The sequence below is a fragment of the Saccopteryx bilineata genome, chromosome 7 (genome assembly GCF_036850765.1).
Source record: "Saccopteryx bilineata isolate mSacBil1 chromosome 7, mSacBil1_pri_phased_curated, whole genome shotgun sequence".
In the NCBI taxonomy this organism is placed as follows: domain Eukaryota; kingdom Metazoa; phylum Chordata; class Mammalia; order Chiroptera; family Emballonuridae; genus Saccopteryx; species Saccopteryx bilineata.
In genome coordinates this window covers 23,199,707-23,217,079 of record NC_089496.1, presented here as the reverse complement: position 1 = coordinate 23,217,079, position 17,373 = coordinate 23,199,707, and the positions used below count along the sequence as shown (strand labels likewise).

The 17,373-nt window shown below is 38.6% G+C and overlaps 1 protein-coding gene across 5 annotated transcripts in view; it reads right to left on the bottom strand.

Annotated features, from left to right (window-relative positions):
* ANKIB1 (ankyrin repeat and IBR domain containing 1) overlaps positions 1–17,373 on the bottom strand; it is a 183,382-nt gene that overhangs the window by 50,734 nt on the left and 115,275 nt on the right. For all 5 annotated transcript variants that reach the window (XM_066239793.1, XM_066239797.1, XM_066239794.1 and 2 more), the window contains 3 exons: positions 10,266–10,383; positions 3,547–3,755; positions 1,482–1,570 (listed from right to left, as the gene is read on the bottom strand). In XM_066239793.1, coding sequence (XP_066095890.1) covers positions 1,482–1,570; positions 3,547–3,755; positions 10,266–10,383 — 416 coding nt within the window. The remainder of the gene's footprint in view (positions 1–1,481; positions 1,571–3,546; positions 3,756–10,265; positions 10,384–17,373) is intronic.

Sequence of the window (17,373 nt, the reverse complement as noted above, 5' to 3'; positions counted from 1 at the left end):
GTGAGGAGTATGGGCGATGGTTCCTGTGTCAGGAGTTACCTTAGGAATGGCAAGGAAGTTGAAAAATGTTCCAGTAAACCTCCGGGAGGGGGAGAGGTGTGTGTCTCAGTTTTCACACTGAGACCAAGGTCAACAGTAGCAAACCTAGTAGAACTCAGATAATACTTCCTAGTACAATATAGCTAATAGTTCACTTTGGATGGTGAGCTCTGACCCATGCCAATTAGTTTACCTGCATCAACTCTATTGATTTGATCCTAGCTAATTAGACTGTGTTTAGAATCTAGCCTATGTTTTAAAATAAACAACTAGATATTCTTATTTATTCTAGCTTTTCTTAAAGCAAATTTTTTTCTGCTCTAAATGAAATCTGGCCTCACACCCTGGTTGGAAAACAGGTAAAAAAATGTACTCAAAATGAAACCACAGTGACAGGGAAAAGGTCAGTGTTGCCTAGAGACTGGAGGGAAGGGCAGTGGTGGAACAGAAGAGGGAGACAGGAAGAGGAGGGCAGGAGGGATGTCAAGGAGAAATGGGGAAACTTTCGGGGCTGATGGATATATATTCATTACCTTGAACACAGTAATTGTTCCATGGTGATATACATATGCCAAAGCCAATCAAATTATTTATGTTAAATACGTGGTTTCTTGTATGTCAATTACACCCCAACAAAGTTGTTTAATTTGCACATGTTCATGCTCCCTCACCCAACATGGTATTCCCTGCTCCCTAAATTTGATACCCAGCACTCCATGAAAATACAACAGTCTGTAAACTTCTGATTTTAAAGATTTCCTTAAATACTAATTGACAGGTTTTGCTTAGGTTTATGTGTCTCCAGAGAAAACATGATATCCTATTGCTCATTATACTGATCTTCATTTTGTTCACAAACCTCTCTTAAAAAGTGCAACATTGGAGCAAAGTTAATAGATGTGAGAAAGTATAAATCTTGGCAAGGTAACGGGAAGGAGAACAGAGATAAACATGAGAACAAAATAAAATTTTCTTCTGTAATATATGCCCAAACATGTCGAGCAAAAACATTTAATTTAGAATTGATTAAAAAGGAATTTTAAACATTCATATTTTTACAGATTTTCAAGGTGACTTTTTTGTTAGAAAGTATAAAAACAGATTCTTAAAAATTCTTGGGTTATAAAAAAACTTGATTTTAGGTGTAGCCTTGAAATTTATATGTAATATAAATTAAAATACTAAGAAAACATATTCACATATACCTGCTTTGTTCCCTACAGTACCTTACATTAAACTAAATAACACTACTTGCTAAATTAAGTAATATTATTAAATTAATGATGGGAAAATGTTAAAATAAGAAAAATAAATTTCTTCCTTAGTAGTAAAGTATAATCTATGAAAGCGTAACTCTGTACCCAATATAAGTAATCCATAGTATTAACTCAAGGCAGAGAGCTATCATGCAGTAAGAAATACTAAGGTGGATATATACTCACGACTCCCAACACCCTCTACAGAAGTCATGTCCACAGGGCATATCCACTGGGTCTTCAAATACAGAAATACTGCACATACAAATGTCACACTGGAGATAAAGAAGAGCAATGATTTTAATAAAGTCACATGTTGGAGAGAGAGAGCAATACATTTAATTGTTCATTTGTTTAAGGCAAAAACACTGGTAATTATAAAAAGTTAAGTGTTTCAAAGTTATGAAGGAAATTAAAGTGCCTACCTTTGATTGAATAACAAATACCATGCCTACCTCATTATAAATGATTGTGAGATCTAAATGTTTCAATGCAAAAGTCAAACTCTTACATTCCAAATTTATGTATGACCTTAATCAGTGACTGCATTTGGAAAAGGAAGTATAAGAAACAAACCATTACAGTAGATCAAGATTAAATTGCCTATTTCTTTCTTTCTTTTTTTTTTTAGATTTCATTTATTTATTTTTAGAGAGAGAGAAGGGGGGAAGAGAAGGAAGCATCAACTCCCATATGTGCCCTGATCAGAAAAGCCGGGGGTTTTGAACTGGTGACCTCAGAGTTCCAGGTCAACACTTTATCCATCACTGTGCCACCACAGGTCAGGCCAAACTGCCCATTTCAAAGGAACCACCTCAATATCACATCCTTCATTCTCTACTCACCCCAGAAAATCTACAAAAACAGAGTAGCTGTTCTTTCAATATAGCAACTTAGGATATTCAGAGTAGCAATTTAATGATTTTTACCCAGAGAACCCTGCTATAAAACTACGTATTTTCTAAACAATGACATACTTACTAGAAGCAAATGTTATCATGTTACAGATGTAAATTATAAAAGTAGGAATTTGTTTTCTAGTAAGGCCTAGATATTTTGAGTGGCTGAATCATTCAAGAAACATCAAAATTTCCCTTAATAGTATACCAATGTTATGCTAACTAAAAATGCAGACAAAGGCAGTACTGTTTCTCAATAACATTTATTATGGAAATATATCTAGATAACAAATGCCAGAGGCTTTACTAAAACAAATACATAATTATCAATATAGTATCAATGCCTTAAGAAAATATAAAACATATTTTCATATTTTAGGTTTGAGTGCCTATACAAGCTCAACTTTTAATATTTCAGTATGGTAGAGTAAAAACTTTAAGCAACTAGAGCTTTTAAGTAGAAATATATTAAGTGGTTTTCCTGAACTATTTTTATATTTTCTGTTTTGAAATGAGAAAAGAAACTTCTGTTTTTCAGTCCGTAATTCAGAGATCACAAAGATATTCTGTGATAACAAATTTTAACAAAGTGTGAAATAATGGAATCCTTTAAGAAAGGTAGAGGATTCAATTACAAGAATGTGACCTGCCTGACCTGTGGTGGCGCAGTGGATAAAGCGTCAACCTGGAAACACTGAGGTTGCCGGTTCAAAACCCTGGCTTGCCTGGTCAAGGCACATATGGGAGTTGATGCTTCCTGCTCCTCCCCCTTCTCTCTCTCTCTCTCTCTCTCTCTCCCTTCCTCTCTAAAATGAATAAATAAAAAATTAAAAAAAGAATAGTTAAAAATAAAAAACATTTAAAAAAAAAAAAAAAAAAAAAAAAGAATGTGACCAGAGGGTCTAGAAACAGTATTAAATAATTAAAAAGTTAAACACAGGCCCTGACCGGTTTGCTCAGTGGTAGAGCATCAGCCGGGCGTGTGGAGGTCCCAGGTTCGATTCCCATCCAGGAAACACAGCAGAAGCGCCCATTTGCTTCTCCACCCCTCCCCTTCTCCTTTCTCTTTATCTCTCTCTTCCCTTCCCACAGCCAAGGCTCCATTGGACCAAAGTTGGCCTGGGCACTGAGGATGGCTCCATGGCCTCTGCCTCAGGTGCTAGAATGGCTCCAGTTGTAATGGAGCCACACCCTAGATGGGCAGAGCATCGCCCCCTAGTGGGCATGCTGGGTGAATCCTGGTCGGGAGCATGCAGGAGTCTGACTCTCTGCTTCCCCACTTCTCACTTCAGAAAAAAAGAGGAAAAGTTAAACAGAAAACTATGGGAAGTACATTGAATACCAAACCATACCAAATTGGTGTCCAATTCCCCAGGAGATAAACTTATTTCATCTGGAGAGGTGACAGAAGAGCGTGTAGTCCTTGGGGTTCTTGGAGAAGGGAGTGTGTCCCAGGCATTGTACCCACTTGGTGGTGGAGTTGGCATTTGAACACCTGATCGTTGGCAGCAGTTCTCTGGGTTGGACATCCAAGCTTCAAGTAATTTTTCCCTGTCCCAGTCTTTAAGAAAAACAAAATGAATATGTGTAAGAAAACAGAAAATAGGATGTTTTAAGAGCTTCATAATAGTAAAAGAAGATGAGGATAAATTAGAGATACAGGCCATCCAAAGAAGGAAATTTTTTTATAAAGTAGCAATTGGAAATTAATATTCAGGTCTGTTATATTCGTTAATATTTAAAAACTGAATTTAGACTTTTATAATCTTCCATGGATAACAATCATGTCTATCACAATTTGGTAAAAATTTCCTTTCATTTCTAATAATCAAAAGAGGTGGCCTGACCAGGCGGTGGCGCAGTGGATAGAGCGTCAGACTGGGATGCAGAGGACCTAGGTTCGAGACCCCGAGGTCGCCAACTTGAGCGCGGGCTCATCTGGTTTGAGCAAAAGCCTACCAGCATGAATCCAAAGTCGCTGGGTCCAGCAAGGGGTTACTCGGTCTGCTGAAGGCCCGTGGTCAAGGCACATATGAGAAAAGCAATCAATGAGCAACTAAGGTGTTGCAATGCGCAATGAAAAACTAATAATTGATGCTTCTCATCTCTCTGTTCCTGTCTGTCTGTCCCTGTCTATCCCTCTCTCTGACTCACTCTCTGTCTCTGTAAAAAAAAAAAAAAAAAAAGGGCAGGTTCTCATGATTACATTTGAAAAGATCAGTCTGACTATAGTTTGGAAAACAAATGAAAGACTGGACAGGGCAAGACTGGGTCGTGTAAGTGAGAGACGATGGCAGCTAAGACTAGGTGGGTGGTTGCAGCGTCGATGAAGAGAAAGGGAGAAGTTTATAATTTGAGAGAGGAAACTGACAATTTGGTGAAAATAAGATATAAAATCTAAAGGACAGGAAATGTCAAAGTTAGTGTCTCAGGTTTACCCAGTTGGTTGGTGTTGCTCTCTACGTAAATAGGGAATGTTACAGAATCAGGTAAAGGTGGAAGAACATGGTTTTTAGTTTTTAGACATGAGAAGTTTATGGCACTTTGGAGATATCCCGGATGTGTTTTTATTTAGTTATTCATTTATTTTTTCTTTTTAATTAAATGTATTGGGGTTAATAAAATTGTATAGGTGTCAAGTATACAATTCTATGACACATCATCTGTATATTGCAATTTGTGCCTACCACCCAAAGTCAAATCATCTTCTGTGCTTTTAAACAGGCAGTTATATATAAAGGTATAGCTTTCATAAAAAAGAGGGCTAGTCCAGCCTGACAGGGGGTGGCGCAGTGGATAGAGTGTTGGACTGGGATGTGGAGGACTCAGGTTTGAGACACCGAGGTCGGAGCTTGAGCGCGGGTTCATCTGTTTTGAGCAAAACTCACCAGCTTGGACCCAAAGTCGTTGGCTTGAGCAAGGGGTTTACTCGGTCTGCTGTAGCCCCACGATCAAGGCACATATAAGAAAGCAATCAATGAACAACTAAGATGTCGCAATGAAAAACGAATGATTGCTGGTTCTCATCTCTCTCCGTTCCTGTCTGTCTGTCCCTATCTATCCCTATCTCTGACTCTCTCTCTGTTTCTGTAAATAAAATAAAATAAAATAAAATAAAATGGTTAAAAAAAAAGAAAACTCAGCAATTAAAAAAATGTTACAAAAAAAAAAAAAGAAAGAGGGCTAGTCCAGAGGGAGAACTCTATGCCTATAGAAGCCCTGCTAGGCAAGGGTATCATTCTGCAGAAAGATAGTGCAGTGAGAAGAGCAGTTTGAACTACCGGTGTAACGCCTACAGAAGAGGATGAGCCTCCAACAGAGCTTTAAAAAATACTTCAATATAATGTACTCTAAGCACAAGCAAAATTAGCCTTGGTCTCATATCTTGTAAATTTTATTTTCTCATTAGGTAGTATTCAATTATATGTTACTTTTATTACTGAGGAAATGCTCAGAGAATGACCTTTCTATTCTTAACAGAGTCCTCCTTAAAATTCAGTTACTACTTAGCTAATATTGCCAAATATTTTTATCTTCTGCTTAATCAAAGATCAATTTCATTACTTTGGGACTAAATTTGACAACAGATAATATAATACTCAAATCAGTTTTCCTGTGTAAAGATGAATGAATGTTACCAAGGATACAATCTATAAATCTTCCAAACAGTTCTGTTTAATAGCTCTCAAACACAGCCTGTCCTGGTTTTGAGAGCAATTAGTATAAATTGTAGCTCTGCACACTTTCTATTTTATTTACTAACACCATTTATCTCTGTATATCTTATTTAATTATCAAATGTCACTGATATTACTTATAGTAACAATACAGAAGAGATGTTCATTTGAAACCTGCATTAGCTTCTATTTTATGACTTAAAAGGCAAATGAATATAGAATTCTTAAGTTATCAGAAAACTTATCACAGATAAGAAAAGTCAATTAGATATCACTTTACTAGAATTGATCTCTATTATGTAAAAGAAGTAACTTAGAAAAATATCAATGGAGTAAAAATGGAGCTAATCATTTAATAATGCCCGATGATATAATGTGTACACAGAGATGAAAATGTTTCTTCTAATTACAATAAAATTGCTGATAAACTTAACCTTAGATTCTATAAAATACTGTAACTTAAGAGTTATAATACATTATATTACCTAGCTGAATGCCGATATCTATGGCAGAAATGGCTGGGATATACAAAATGCTACAGTGTAGAACTGTTGCTTGCAGCTAAGTGAGGCCATGTACCTGAATTCTGGCCAATGGAATAAGTGCAAGAGTGTTTCATGCCATTTCCTGACTGGCTCAAAAATTTCCCACGTTTCTTTCTCCAAGCTTCCCCCCCCTTCTGACTGGTTGGCTGGAGTGGCAATAATCCCAAGGAAATTAATCCCAGAAACCTACTTTGTATAAGATGGCAAAGTCTCCATTAGTTAGGGGTCCTTGAATAAATGAGTGGAACAGAGTCCCTATTTGACTCTTAACCATAAATAGAAACTCTTAACCATACATGATTAATAAATGTTTACTGTGTTTGAACTGAGACTTTTCATTCAGCAGTTAGCCTACCCTGACTAATACAACTGTTGTGTCATGTCTCCCCATTAACAGACAGCTTCCTCTTTTCTACCGGCTCTACATTATATTTAAATGTACCCTCTGGTGCTGTGAAACCCTAAAAAAACACAATTTAAGGGAATCTGTGTTTCTTTACAAGTTTTTATATAATGACTATTAAGCAGTATTACTCTATAAAAAGAAAATATTATTTTTGTTTTTATTAGATTTTATTTATTCATTTTTTAAAGAAAGAGAAAGGGAGAGAGAGAGAGAGAAGGGGGGAAGAGCAGGAAGCATCAACCCCCATATGTGCCTTGGCCAGGCAAGCCCAGGTTTTCAAACTGGTGACCTCAGTGTTCCAGGTCGATGCTTTATCCATTGTGCTACCATAGGTCAGGCTAAAAAGAAAATACTTTATTTTTAAATTCTATTATTTTAAAAGTTATTCTGAATTTCTAAATTTCATTTTTGACCCAGATCTAAATTTGTCTACAAAGGATTTACTTCAAGTTTGAAAAGATAGCAATGAAGAAATGTAATTTATAATAAAAAGGTGAATTTTCAAAAAATATGTAAGTAACATTTCAGGAATATTACCTATTCATTCTATTACTATTTCTGAGGACTTAATGTATGTCAGATATTGAAGAAAGAAAACAAAACAAAACCAACAAAAGGTGCCCTCTAAGAGCTCCCAGGTTAATACAGAAAAGCAAATAGATTATCACAATGTTACAGTCTAAGTAGATGACTCATGTGCATAGAATATAATGGGAACAGACAGGAAGGGACTCAATGCAGACTTAGGATCAAATGAGCAGAAAAGGTTTCCTGGAAGAGGCAATTTCTAAAGACAAGGAAGAGTGGGTAAGTGAAGAAATGGGGAGACTGGCAGCCAGGTGAAGGAACCTGGTTCTGAAGGTCTACTAGGGACTCTGGGTGGGTGCAAGTCTGAGGAGAGCTGGTGAGGGGATTTACAACAGGGGAGCAAGATGCTTAAATCTGCGTTTTAAAAAAAGTCTAATAGCAAGAGAAAATAATTAACAGAGTGAAGGATGAAAGGAAACACTAGAAACTAGGATTTGAGAGACTACAGTTAAATGAAAAATGATGACAGCCTGAATTTAAGGTGGGGGCAGTGGGTACAGAAACAACTAGGGATGGTGGGAGCAGGAAGAGAGATATTTAGGAAGAGAATGAGAAGACTGGCCAAATATAAGAAATGGAGGAGTCAAGTCTGACTTTCAAGTTTTGGCTAGAGTAATTAGATGAATGTTCTATGCCCATGTATCAAGACAGCAGGAGAAATGATGAGGTCAGGTACATATACGCTTAGATTGAGGAGAAATGCTAAATGGGCTTTAGAAATACAGCCTTGATTACCTTATTAAAGTCAGGTTGTAGATATACCCTTTATCGTTCAGTGGTGTTTGAAACCATTTGTTTCATTAGATAAATGTGCACAGCACATCAGAGAGCCATCCACTTGGTAGGCTTGTTTACAACACATTTTTTATGCCTTATTCTCACCTAATGACTTAGACTTTCTGGAATTAATCCTAGGAATCTCTGGTTAGTTCCCCAGGCAATTCTTATTTATGCCAAAATTTAGGAGTCACTGGTATATAAAGTGGAAAAGAGTGTCAAGTACAGAACCTCAAGAAATATTAATGTTAAAGGTAGCAGTTTTGGAGGGTTATATACCACATTATTCAATGGAGGTCAAGGGATGATGAAATATGGACTTTTAAATTTTCTTCTGATCAAATAATTACATAAAATTTTTGGAAGTTGACATTCTATTTTAGTATAGATTACATAAAGATTTATAGTTAAAATAGGTAAGTCTCAAAATGACTAAACTGAAATGGCCATTTACCTTTATCTTTTTAAAATTAATTTTTAAATCAGAAAAAATTTGTATTTGAAACCAGCCTAAATGTCAAATACCAAGTGTGTAACGAGAGGGTTCATCTCAGCCTGTGACAACTCTCAGAATGGCTACCTGAGTATCAGAGAACTTCAGATAAGCTGAGTACCTTTCCTCAGTAAAGTGAGTAATGTCCTCCAAACAAACAGAGAAACAAAGAAACAAAAACCTTAAGAGGAATAGTATGTTCTTATGTTGACTCTACAGTTCCGCTTTGTGCATTTCATGGTGGGAAATAGTTTTTACACAATACTAATAACACAACTGTTAAATTAAGTATTTAATTGACTTTAGGAAAAATGTTAAAACCAGGACCAATGCCTGATCTGTGGTGGCGCAGTACAGTGGACAAAGCGTCAACCTGGAAATGGTGAGGTCGCTGGTTTGAAACCCTGGACTTGCCTGTCAAGACATATATGGGAGTTGATGCTACCAGCTCCTCCCCCCTTCTCTCTCTCTGTCTCTCTCTCCTCTCTAAAAATGAATAATAAAAAACAAACAAACAAACAAAAACCCCCCACAAAAACAAAACCAGGACCAAGACTATGGATTCCAACTTTCAACTCTGCTCAAATCAGACACATTTCTAAAATTAGGCAACCTATAAGTTGATTTAGTAGCTTGATTTGTTTTGTTTTGTTTTTTTGTTTTTTACAGAGACAGAAAGTCAAAGAGAGGGATAGACAGGGACAGACAGGAATGGAGAGATGAGAAGCATCAATCATTAGTTTTCCATTGCGCGTTGCGATACCTTAGTTGTTCATTGATTGCTTTCTCATATGTGCCTTGACTGCGGGCCTTCAGCAAACCAAGTAACCCCAGCCAGCGACCTTGGGTCCACGCTGGTGAGCTTTTGCTCAAACCAGATGAGCCTGCGCTCAAGCTGGTGACCTCGGGGTCTCGAACCTGGGTCCTTGGCATCCCAGTCTGATGTTCTATCCACTGCGCCACCGTCTGGTCAGGCTAGTAGCTTGATTTTTAAGTTGAAATTTCCTATTTCTACTGTATGATTTTTTTAAGTGAGATAGAGAGAGAGAGAGTGAGAGAGAGAGAGAGGAGGAGAGACAGACAGGAGGGGAGAGAGATGAGAAGCATCAACTCATAGTTGTGGTACCTTAGTTATTCATTGATGGCTTGCTCATCTTATGTGCCTTGATGGTGTGTGTGTGTGTGTCTCCAGGTGAGCAAGCGACTCCTTGGTCAAGCCAGTGACCACAGAGTGATGTTTATGATCCCGTGCTCAAGCTGGTAACCCTGTGCTTAAGCCAGGTGAGCTGGTGCTCAAGCCGGTGACCTTGGGGGGTTCCAAGCTGGGTCCTCAGCATCCCAGGCTGATGCTCTATCCACTGTGCCACCTCCTGGTCAGGCTCTCTTCTATAATTATAGCCAGTTCATAAGTACTTCAAAATACACATTGTTATGAAGATACTAAGTTCTGTACAGTAACCACTGCCCCAAAACCTCAGGCTTGTTTAACAAACTACTCTGTTCTGAATTAAAATTAACAAAAAGAGCCATCTTTCAACTCTAAAAGGTTTACATGTTATCAGAAGCCCAACATTTGTTTTATTACCATGAGCTCGCAGCAAAGCCTCAGCAGTAAACAGTGGGGCCTGCAGCATGTCTGCTGTTTCCACAATAAGCATGTCCTTCAATCGACGAAGATCCTGAGGCCTTAATCCTTCATATGGCTTTGAAAAGAAAAAGTAAAGTTAATTGGCTATTACACTCTTAGGAAACCATAAATGCCTATAATCAAAGATAAGATGATCATTTATTTAATCTTTCAGTTTCAGTTTGGTTATTGACGTGCAAAAAGCTCTTTATGCTCCATATCATGGACTTCAAAGTACTCTTTCACAAGTCTTTTTTAAACTGGAAAGAGGATGCCATAGCTCATGCACCTTATCATTTTAAAATAAAAATATCAGACTATAATGACAAGACCATCTTACTTTACAGTTTTGAAAATTTGGATAATACAAAAAAACAACAACAAACAAACCAGAAAAACGCCTCTATAACCCTACCGCTGAGTGATAACCATGATTAAAATTCAAGTATTTTTATCCAGTCTTTTTGCAAATGAGTCGTATATGAATATAACTGTGTTCATTCAGGAAGTTTTAATCATTAAAGCCTCAAACATTTTCACTTATTAAGATCCAATTTAGAATGCTACTGTGGTCTATGCAATACCACCCTGAACACGCCGGTCTCTTCTTATCTCAGAAGCTAAGCGGGGTTGGGCCTGTTACTACTTGGATGAGAGAATGCTACTGGGATGATAAAGTACCTATTAATTTGGACAGTGGTGACTATGCCATATTGTTCAGGCTTTTTTTTTTTTTTTTTGCATTTTTCTGAAGCTGGAAACAGGGAGAGACAGCCAGACAGACTCCCGCATGTGCCCGACCGGGATCCACCCGGCACGCCCACCATGGGGCAACCAGGGGGCGATGCTCTGCCCATCCTGGGCGTCGCCATGTTGCGACCAGAGCCACTCTAGCGCCTGGGGCAGAGGCCAAAACGCCATCCCCAGCGCCCGGGCCATCTTTGCTCCAATGGAGCCTTGGCTGCGGGAGGGGAAGAGAGAGACAGAGAGGAAGGCGCGGCGGAGGGGTGGAGAAGCAAATGGGCGCTTCTCCTGTGTGCCCTGGCCGGGAATCGAACCCGGGTCCTCCGCAAGCTAGGCTGACGCTCTACCGCTGAGCCATCCGGCCAGGGCTGTTCAGGCTTTTTATCATAAACATTATTTCAGTATTTTTATTCAAGTGTTCATTAATGCTCCTTAGTTTTCATATAGGTGATATATCATGTCAGGTTTTTTGTTCTTTTGTTATCCTTTTATCTTTTATTTCCTTTTAACAGGAAACATAAAAAATAAAATCACATGTCTTATTACTGAAAAACAATTATTGATAACATTTTTATCTTACCTGTTTCAAGTCCTTTTGAAAACAAAATAAAACAAAAGAAGAACTACCCCATAATCTGTGACATGCCTTCCCACTACACTTCCCTGAATTTCCTCACCCTTGTCTATGGCAATCACTACCATAAATGTGGCTTACAGCTGCCATAATATTATGGCATAACATTATATGTATCACTAGGCAACCTGCTTTTTAATTTTTAATTCAGTATTGCGTTTTCATTATTAATATCGATACACATATCTACCTCAATCCTTTAAGCAGATTTATGCTTACTGCATGCAATAAGCATAGAATAAAGGCTACAGCCTAAAAAGCAGTAGAAATCCCCAAGTACTTAGAACAACAACCATTGAGGATGTTGTCTGGTAGCATTTATCACAGCCTCTAGAGAGCTCTGGGTGGTTACAAACCTCATCCACTGTAGTTGATTTACAGATATTCTAGAATTAGATATTATCTTTATTTCTTGCTTTGTTTTTTTGGTATCATGGAAACCATTTCATCAGTTCTTAGTAAAACTTGTGTGACTGGTGCTCCATTCACCAGGGATAATTTCTCAGTTGACATGGTCAATTTCTTGCTCCCTGGATGCCTTGCAGCAAGAATGCGTAAATAGCAATGAGTGTATTGACAGAAACGAGCAACAGACTTGACTGTATAAATCTCTGCCAAGATTTAAACATAAAAATTGCTTTACTTTTAACTACTAGCAAAGTGGCCAAGTCTTAAAAATAGAAAAAAAGAGAGAGACAATATTCAATGTTGGTAAGGTTGCAGTCAGATGGCCCTCTGGTCCTCTGTGGGTAAAAATAAAAATTGGTATACCATTTAACAACCAAGCATCTATCATGAACCTGTGAATCTATTCTAAGGTAAAATCATAAATGTGGGCATAACTGGTTATTTGCAATGTTTGCTATAAAAGTAACAAAATGTTCGTAACCCAAATGTACATTAAAGGAGTTACAGAACATCTACAAGTTAGAATAGTCAGTAGTCATTCAAAATGATTTCCATGATGAGTTTGTAATAGCAAGAATACAGGTTAAAAACAAACAAGATATAAAATGTCATTCCAGTGATGAAAAGTGGAAGACAATCAGCACAATGTTACAAGGATTATTTATAAGTGGTAGAATAATAAAACATCAAAAGTTTTCATTCTGCTTCTTTTTATACAGAACATGTTCTGCAGGAAAAAAATAATTAAAAAAATAAAAAGAAAAATCACTGTCTGACCAGATGGTGGTGCAATGGATAGAGTGTTGATCTGGGATGCTGAGGAGAACCCAGGTTTGAAACCCCGAGGTCACTGGCTTGAGCACAGGCTCATAAGCATGAGTGCAGGGTCACTGGCTTGAGCATGGAATCATAGACATGACCACATGGTCACTGGCTTGAGTCCAAAGGTCGCTGGCTTAAAACCCAAGGTCACTGGCTTGACTGGAGCCCTCCATTCAAGACACATATGAGAAGCAATCAATGAACAACTAAAGTGCCACAACCATGAGTTGATGCTTCTCATCTCTCCCGCTTTTTGCTTCCTGTGTGCCTAAATCTCACTAAAAAAAAAAAAAAAAAAAGTCATGATGATGTTAAAGATTTTTCAACAGTGGCAGAGCACACACTCAATCACTCAATCAGTCCTACAGTGCTATTCCTTTTTTTTTTAGAGAAAGAGACAGAAAGGAAGAAAGATGGGAAGCATCAACCTGTAGTAAAGTTGCCGCACTTTAGTTGTTCATTGATTGTTTCTCATACAGGCCTTGACCGGAGTGCTCAGGCCAAGCCAATGACCCCATGCTCAAGTCAGCGACCTTGGGCTCCCAGCCAGCAACCTCTGGGCTTAAGCCAGCGACCACGGGTCATGTTGATGATCTCACACTCAAGGCTGGTGAGTCTGCGCTCAGTCCGGTGACCTTGGGGTTTCAAACCCGGGACCTCAGCATCTCAGGTCAATGCTCTATCTATTGTGCCACTACTGGTCAGGCTGTAGTGCTATTCCTTTTAAAAACCATAGTGAAAACTTATGCTCAATACATTTCACACAACACTGCATTAACAGCCTACTGTACCTATGTAGGTGTTCAGCTACACTGCCATGAGCCTCTACATATACAGATACCATATGAACTTAACTAGAAGAAAAAATTTAACCTAAACTATTCTATATAGAGCTACTATTAACTAAAAAAGAAAAAAATTTCATTTAATTCCATACTGTCATTTGAAAAGTCCCCCAAATCAGCATGTCCAGTTTGCTTTTAAGCTAATTTATGAACCACATTTTACTCTGCAAAAGACTAACAAGTTCTTATATAGTTAAATTTGTAATACTCCAGTACATAAATTATACACTACTCATGACATGGCTTCTAGAAAATGAGTTCCAAATTCAAACTTAAGATTCCAGGTACCTCTCTTAAATCAGCAAAGAGGGTAAATATTTCTTGATATTCAGAGTTACAAACTCAGATATTCTGAGTTACAAACGCCTGATTCACCTATAAGTGGTACTTACAAATGGAGTGCCATAAGGGCTACTGGTAATCAACTGCAGTTGGACATCAGTGAAAATTATATCATAGAGTTACTCATCTCCCACGGCAAAGAACTAACCAATGAAGACCTTATGGAACTAGAGCAGCAGGTGATAACATTTTTTTAAAATTTTTTTTAGTTTATTCATTTTAGAAAGGAGAGAGAGAGGGGGGAAGAGAGAGGAGAGAGAAGGGGGGAGGAGCAGGAAGCATCAACTCCCATATGTGCCTTGACCAGGCAAGCCCAGGGTTTCAAACCGGCGACCTCAGCATTTCTAGGTCGACGCTTTATCCACTGCGCCACCACAGGTCAGAGGTGATGATATTTAGGGAAGAAAACAGGGACCTAGAAACACCAGAACTGAAAAAGTTCCCTTTTTCTTTTTTATTAAGTGAGAGGCAGGGAGGCAGAGAGACAGACTTCCGCATGTGCCCCAAGTGGGATCCTCCCAACTGGAATCCACCTGAGAAGCCCTGATGCTCTGTCCATCTGGGGTCATTGCTCTGCTGCTCAGCAACTGAGCTATTTTAGCGCCTGAGGTAAGGCCATGAAGCCATCCTCAGCACCCAGGGCCAACTTGCTCTAACTGAGCCATGGTTGTGGGAGAGGAAGAAGAGAAAGAGAGAGAGAAAGAGAGAGAAGGGGAAGGGGGAAGGATAAAGTAGCTGGTTGGTTCTCCTGTGTGCCCTGACCAGGAATCGAATCTGGGACATCCATATGCTGGGCCAATACTCTACCACTGAGCCAACTGGCCAGGGCTGAAAAAGTGTTCTATAAGAGTTAACTGATGCCTTTTGTCTTGCTGAAGCAGAAGTAGCAGAGGAACAAGATCCTGTTACAGAGAGGTTCATCTAAGTTACCGCACAGTTACCAAGGCCTGAGATGCTACAGGGCCATTTATGATGAGAAAAAGAAAAGCTCTGTACAAGCCTCCCTTGATGCCTACTTCCAGAAACTGACTCCAGCAGCAGAATCAAACCCTGTCTCTAACACCAGTCCTATCCTCTCCAACAAGACCATCACCTTCTGCGTAATCCAAGATTGTTTAAGGTTGGTTGTATTTGAAATTGTTTAAGTAATTATATTCACAGAAAGGTAAAAATAAACACTATGTTAAGACAAATATCTGTCTAAGTTGCACTAATAATGTACCTGTTCCAACTTACATACAAATTCAACTTAAGAACAAACCTAAAGAACCTATCTCATTCGTAACCTGGGGACTGCTTTCATTTCTAGTGGTGGCATTGTGTATTTCCTGGTATTATTTTGTAAATGCTTTTTTTCCCAGAATAGCCATCATTCAACCTCATTTGTGTTGAGTAAAACAAGATTTGATTATAGAAATATTAACAAAAGGTATAATATACAGCAATCTGCATAGATTAAGTGTCTTTAAAATGTAGTTTTAAACTTAAATAGGTTACACTGGAAAAAAATAGTTATTGACAGAGAAAGACATACTGCGTTCATGAACATGTAAGACATTTGCTCTGAATCTCTGCAACAGAACTATAATTAGGTTGTGTGAAGCATCTCAATACATCGCTCAGTCCCAAGTGAACACTAGTGTTTTCTTCTGCAGGAAGGATTAAAATGAAGGTGCCTTTCTCTTTTGTTATAAAGATAAACTGCTTCTATTTTCAGATTAAACACAATCCTGAAATAACCATCAAAGCAGTCAGTCCTGATACAAAGAAAGAAAAAAAAACTAATTTAAAAAGAGACAATGAGTATGAAAATGCCTCTTTTGCATCAGATATACGACTGCTACCAAAATATCACTAAAGAAATGTGAAACAGGTTCCGGCAGTTGGTTCAGTGGCTAGAAGCATCGGCCTGGTGTATGGATGTCCTGGGTTTGATTCCCAATCAAGGCACACATGAGAAGTGACCATCTGCTTCTCTCCCCCTCTCTCTTCTCTCTCCCTTCTCCTCTCACAGCCAGTGACTCGACTGGTTCAAGCGACGGCCTGGGCACTAAGGATAGCTCAGTTGATTCTAGCATCAGCCCCAGACAGGGGTTGCCACTGAATCCCTGGTCAGGGTGCATGTGGGAACTTGCCTACTTCCCCTCTTCTCACTTAAGAAAAACAAAAGAAAGAAAAAGAAATTTGAAACAGCCCGATATACAAACTATATCACTTTGATGCATGTAGAAAGTGATAATGTCTTCAAAAACTGTTTCAGAAAAAACTATGATAAAGGAGTTATGAAAGAAGTATTTGTCTTTATTTTTTCTCACAATAAAAACAGCTTTCCCCCTGATTAAATAGGTAAACCATGTGCATTAAAAAAATGAAAAAAACAAGTACTTATTTACCCAAACATATCATCAGTAACTTAAAATTTTAAAAGAAAGGCATTCATAGAAAAAATATTTCAAATTTCCTTTAATACCAATCTCTCTTTAGTTGATCCATGAGCTTAGACTGGGAGAGAGGGGAAAAACAGCTCAAGTCTTTGGGATTCTCAGACCCTTTCCTTCCTTTTAGATTCTCTACTTCTTACTGAGCTGTTCCCACCTGGGGAATCAAGACCTAGGCACCATGATCTGTACTTCAACCTAAGATGAGGCAGCTGCTCAGAGGTTAAACCTTCTGCTAACGGGAGCCAGTGAAGGTGAAGTCCTGTGTGCAGGTCTCCTACTAGAGAAAGAGCCTCGGCCTTGCTGAGTGGGAGGGTGGAAGGGGGAGTGTTTAGATGACTCTCAGCACCACAGTGCTCAATTTCCCCTTCTTTCACCCTGATGTAACCACACAATCCACTCCTACAGAGCCTGTCCTCTACTACAGTGGTACCCAACCCCTGAGCCACGGACCGGTACCGGTCTATGGGCCATTTGGTTCTGGTCCACAGAGAAAGAATAAATAACTCACATTATTTCCGTTTTATTTATATTTAAGTCTGAACGAAGTTTTATTTTTAAAAAATGACCAGATTCCCTCTGTTACATCCGTTTAAGACTCACTCTTGACACTTGTATTGGTCACGTGATACATTTATCCGTCCCACCCTAAAGGCCGGTCTGTGAAAATATTTTCTGACATTAAACCGGTCCGTGGCCCAAAAAAGGGTGGGGACCACTGCTCTACTAGGCCCAGTACTTGCTGGTGTCTCTGTTTTTTCTTTTGGGTTTCAAAAAATTGAGCACACTTCTTTCAGCCAGCCTTCTAACACTTCACCTTGTTTTTATTTCCT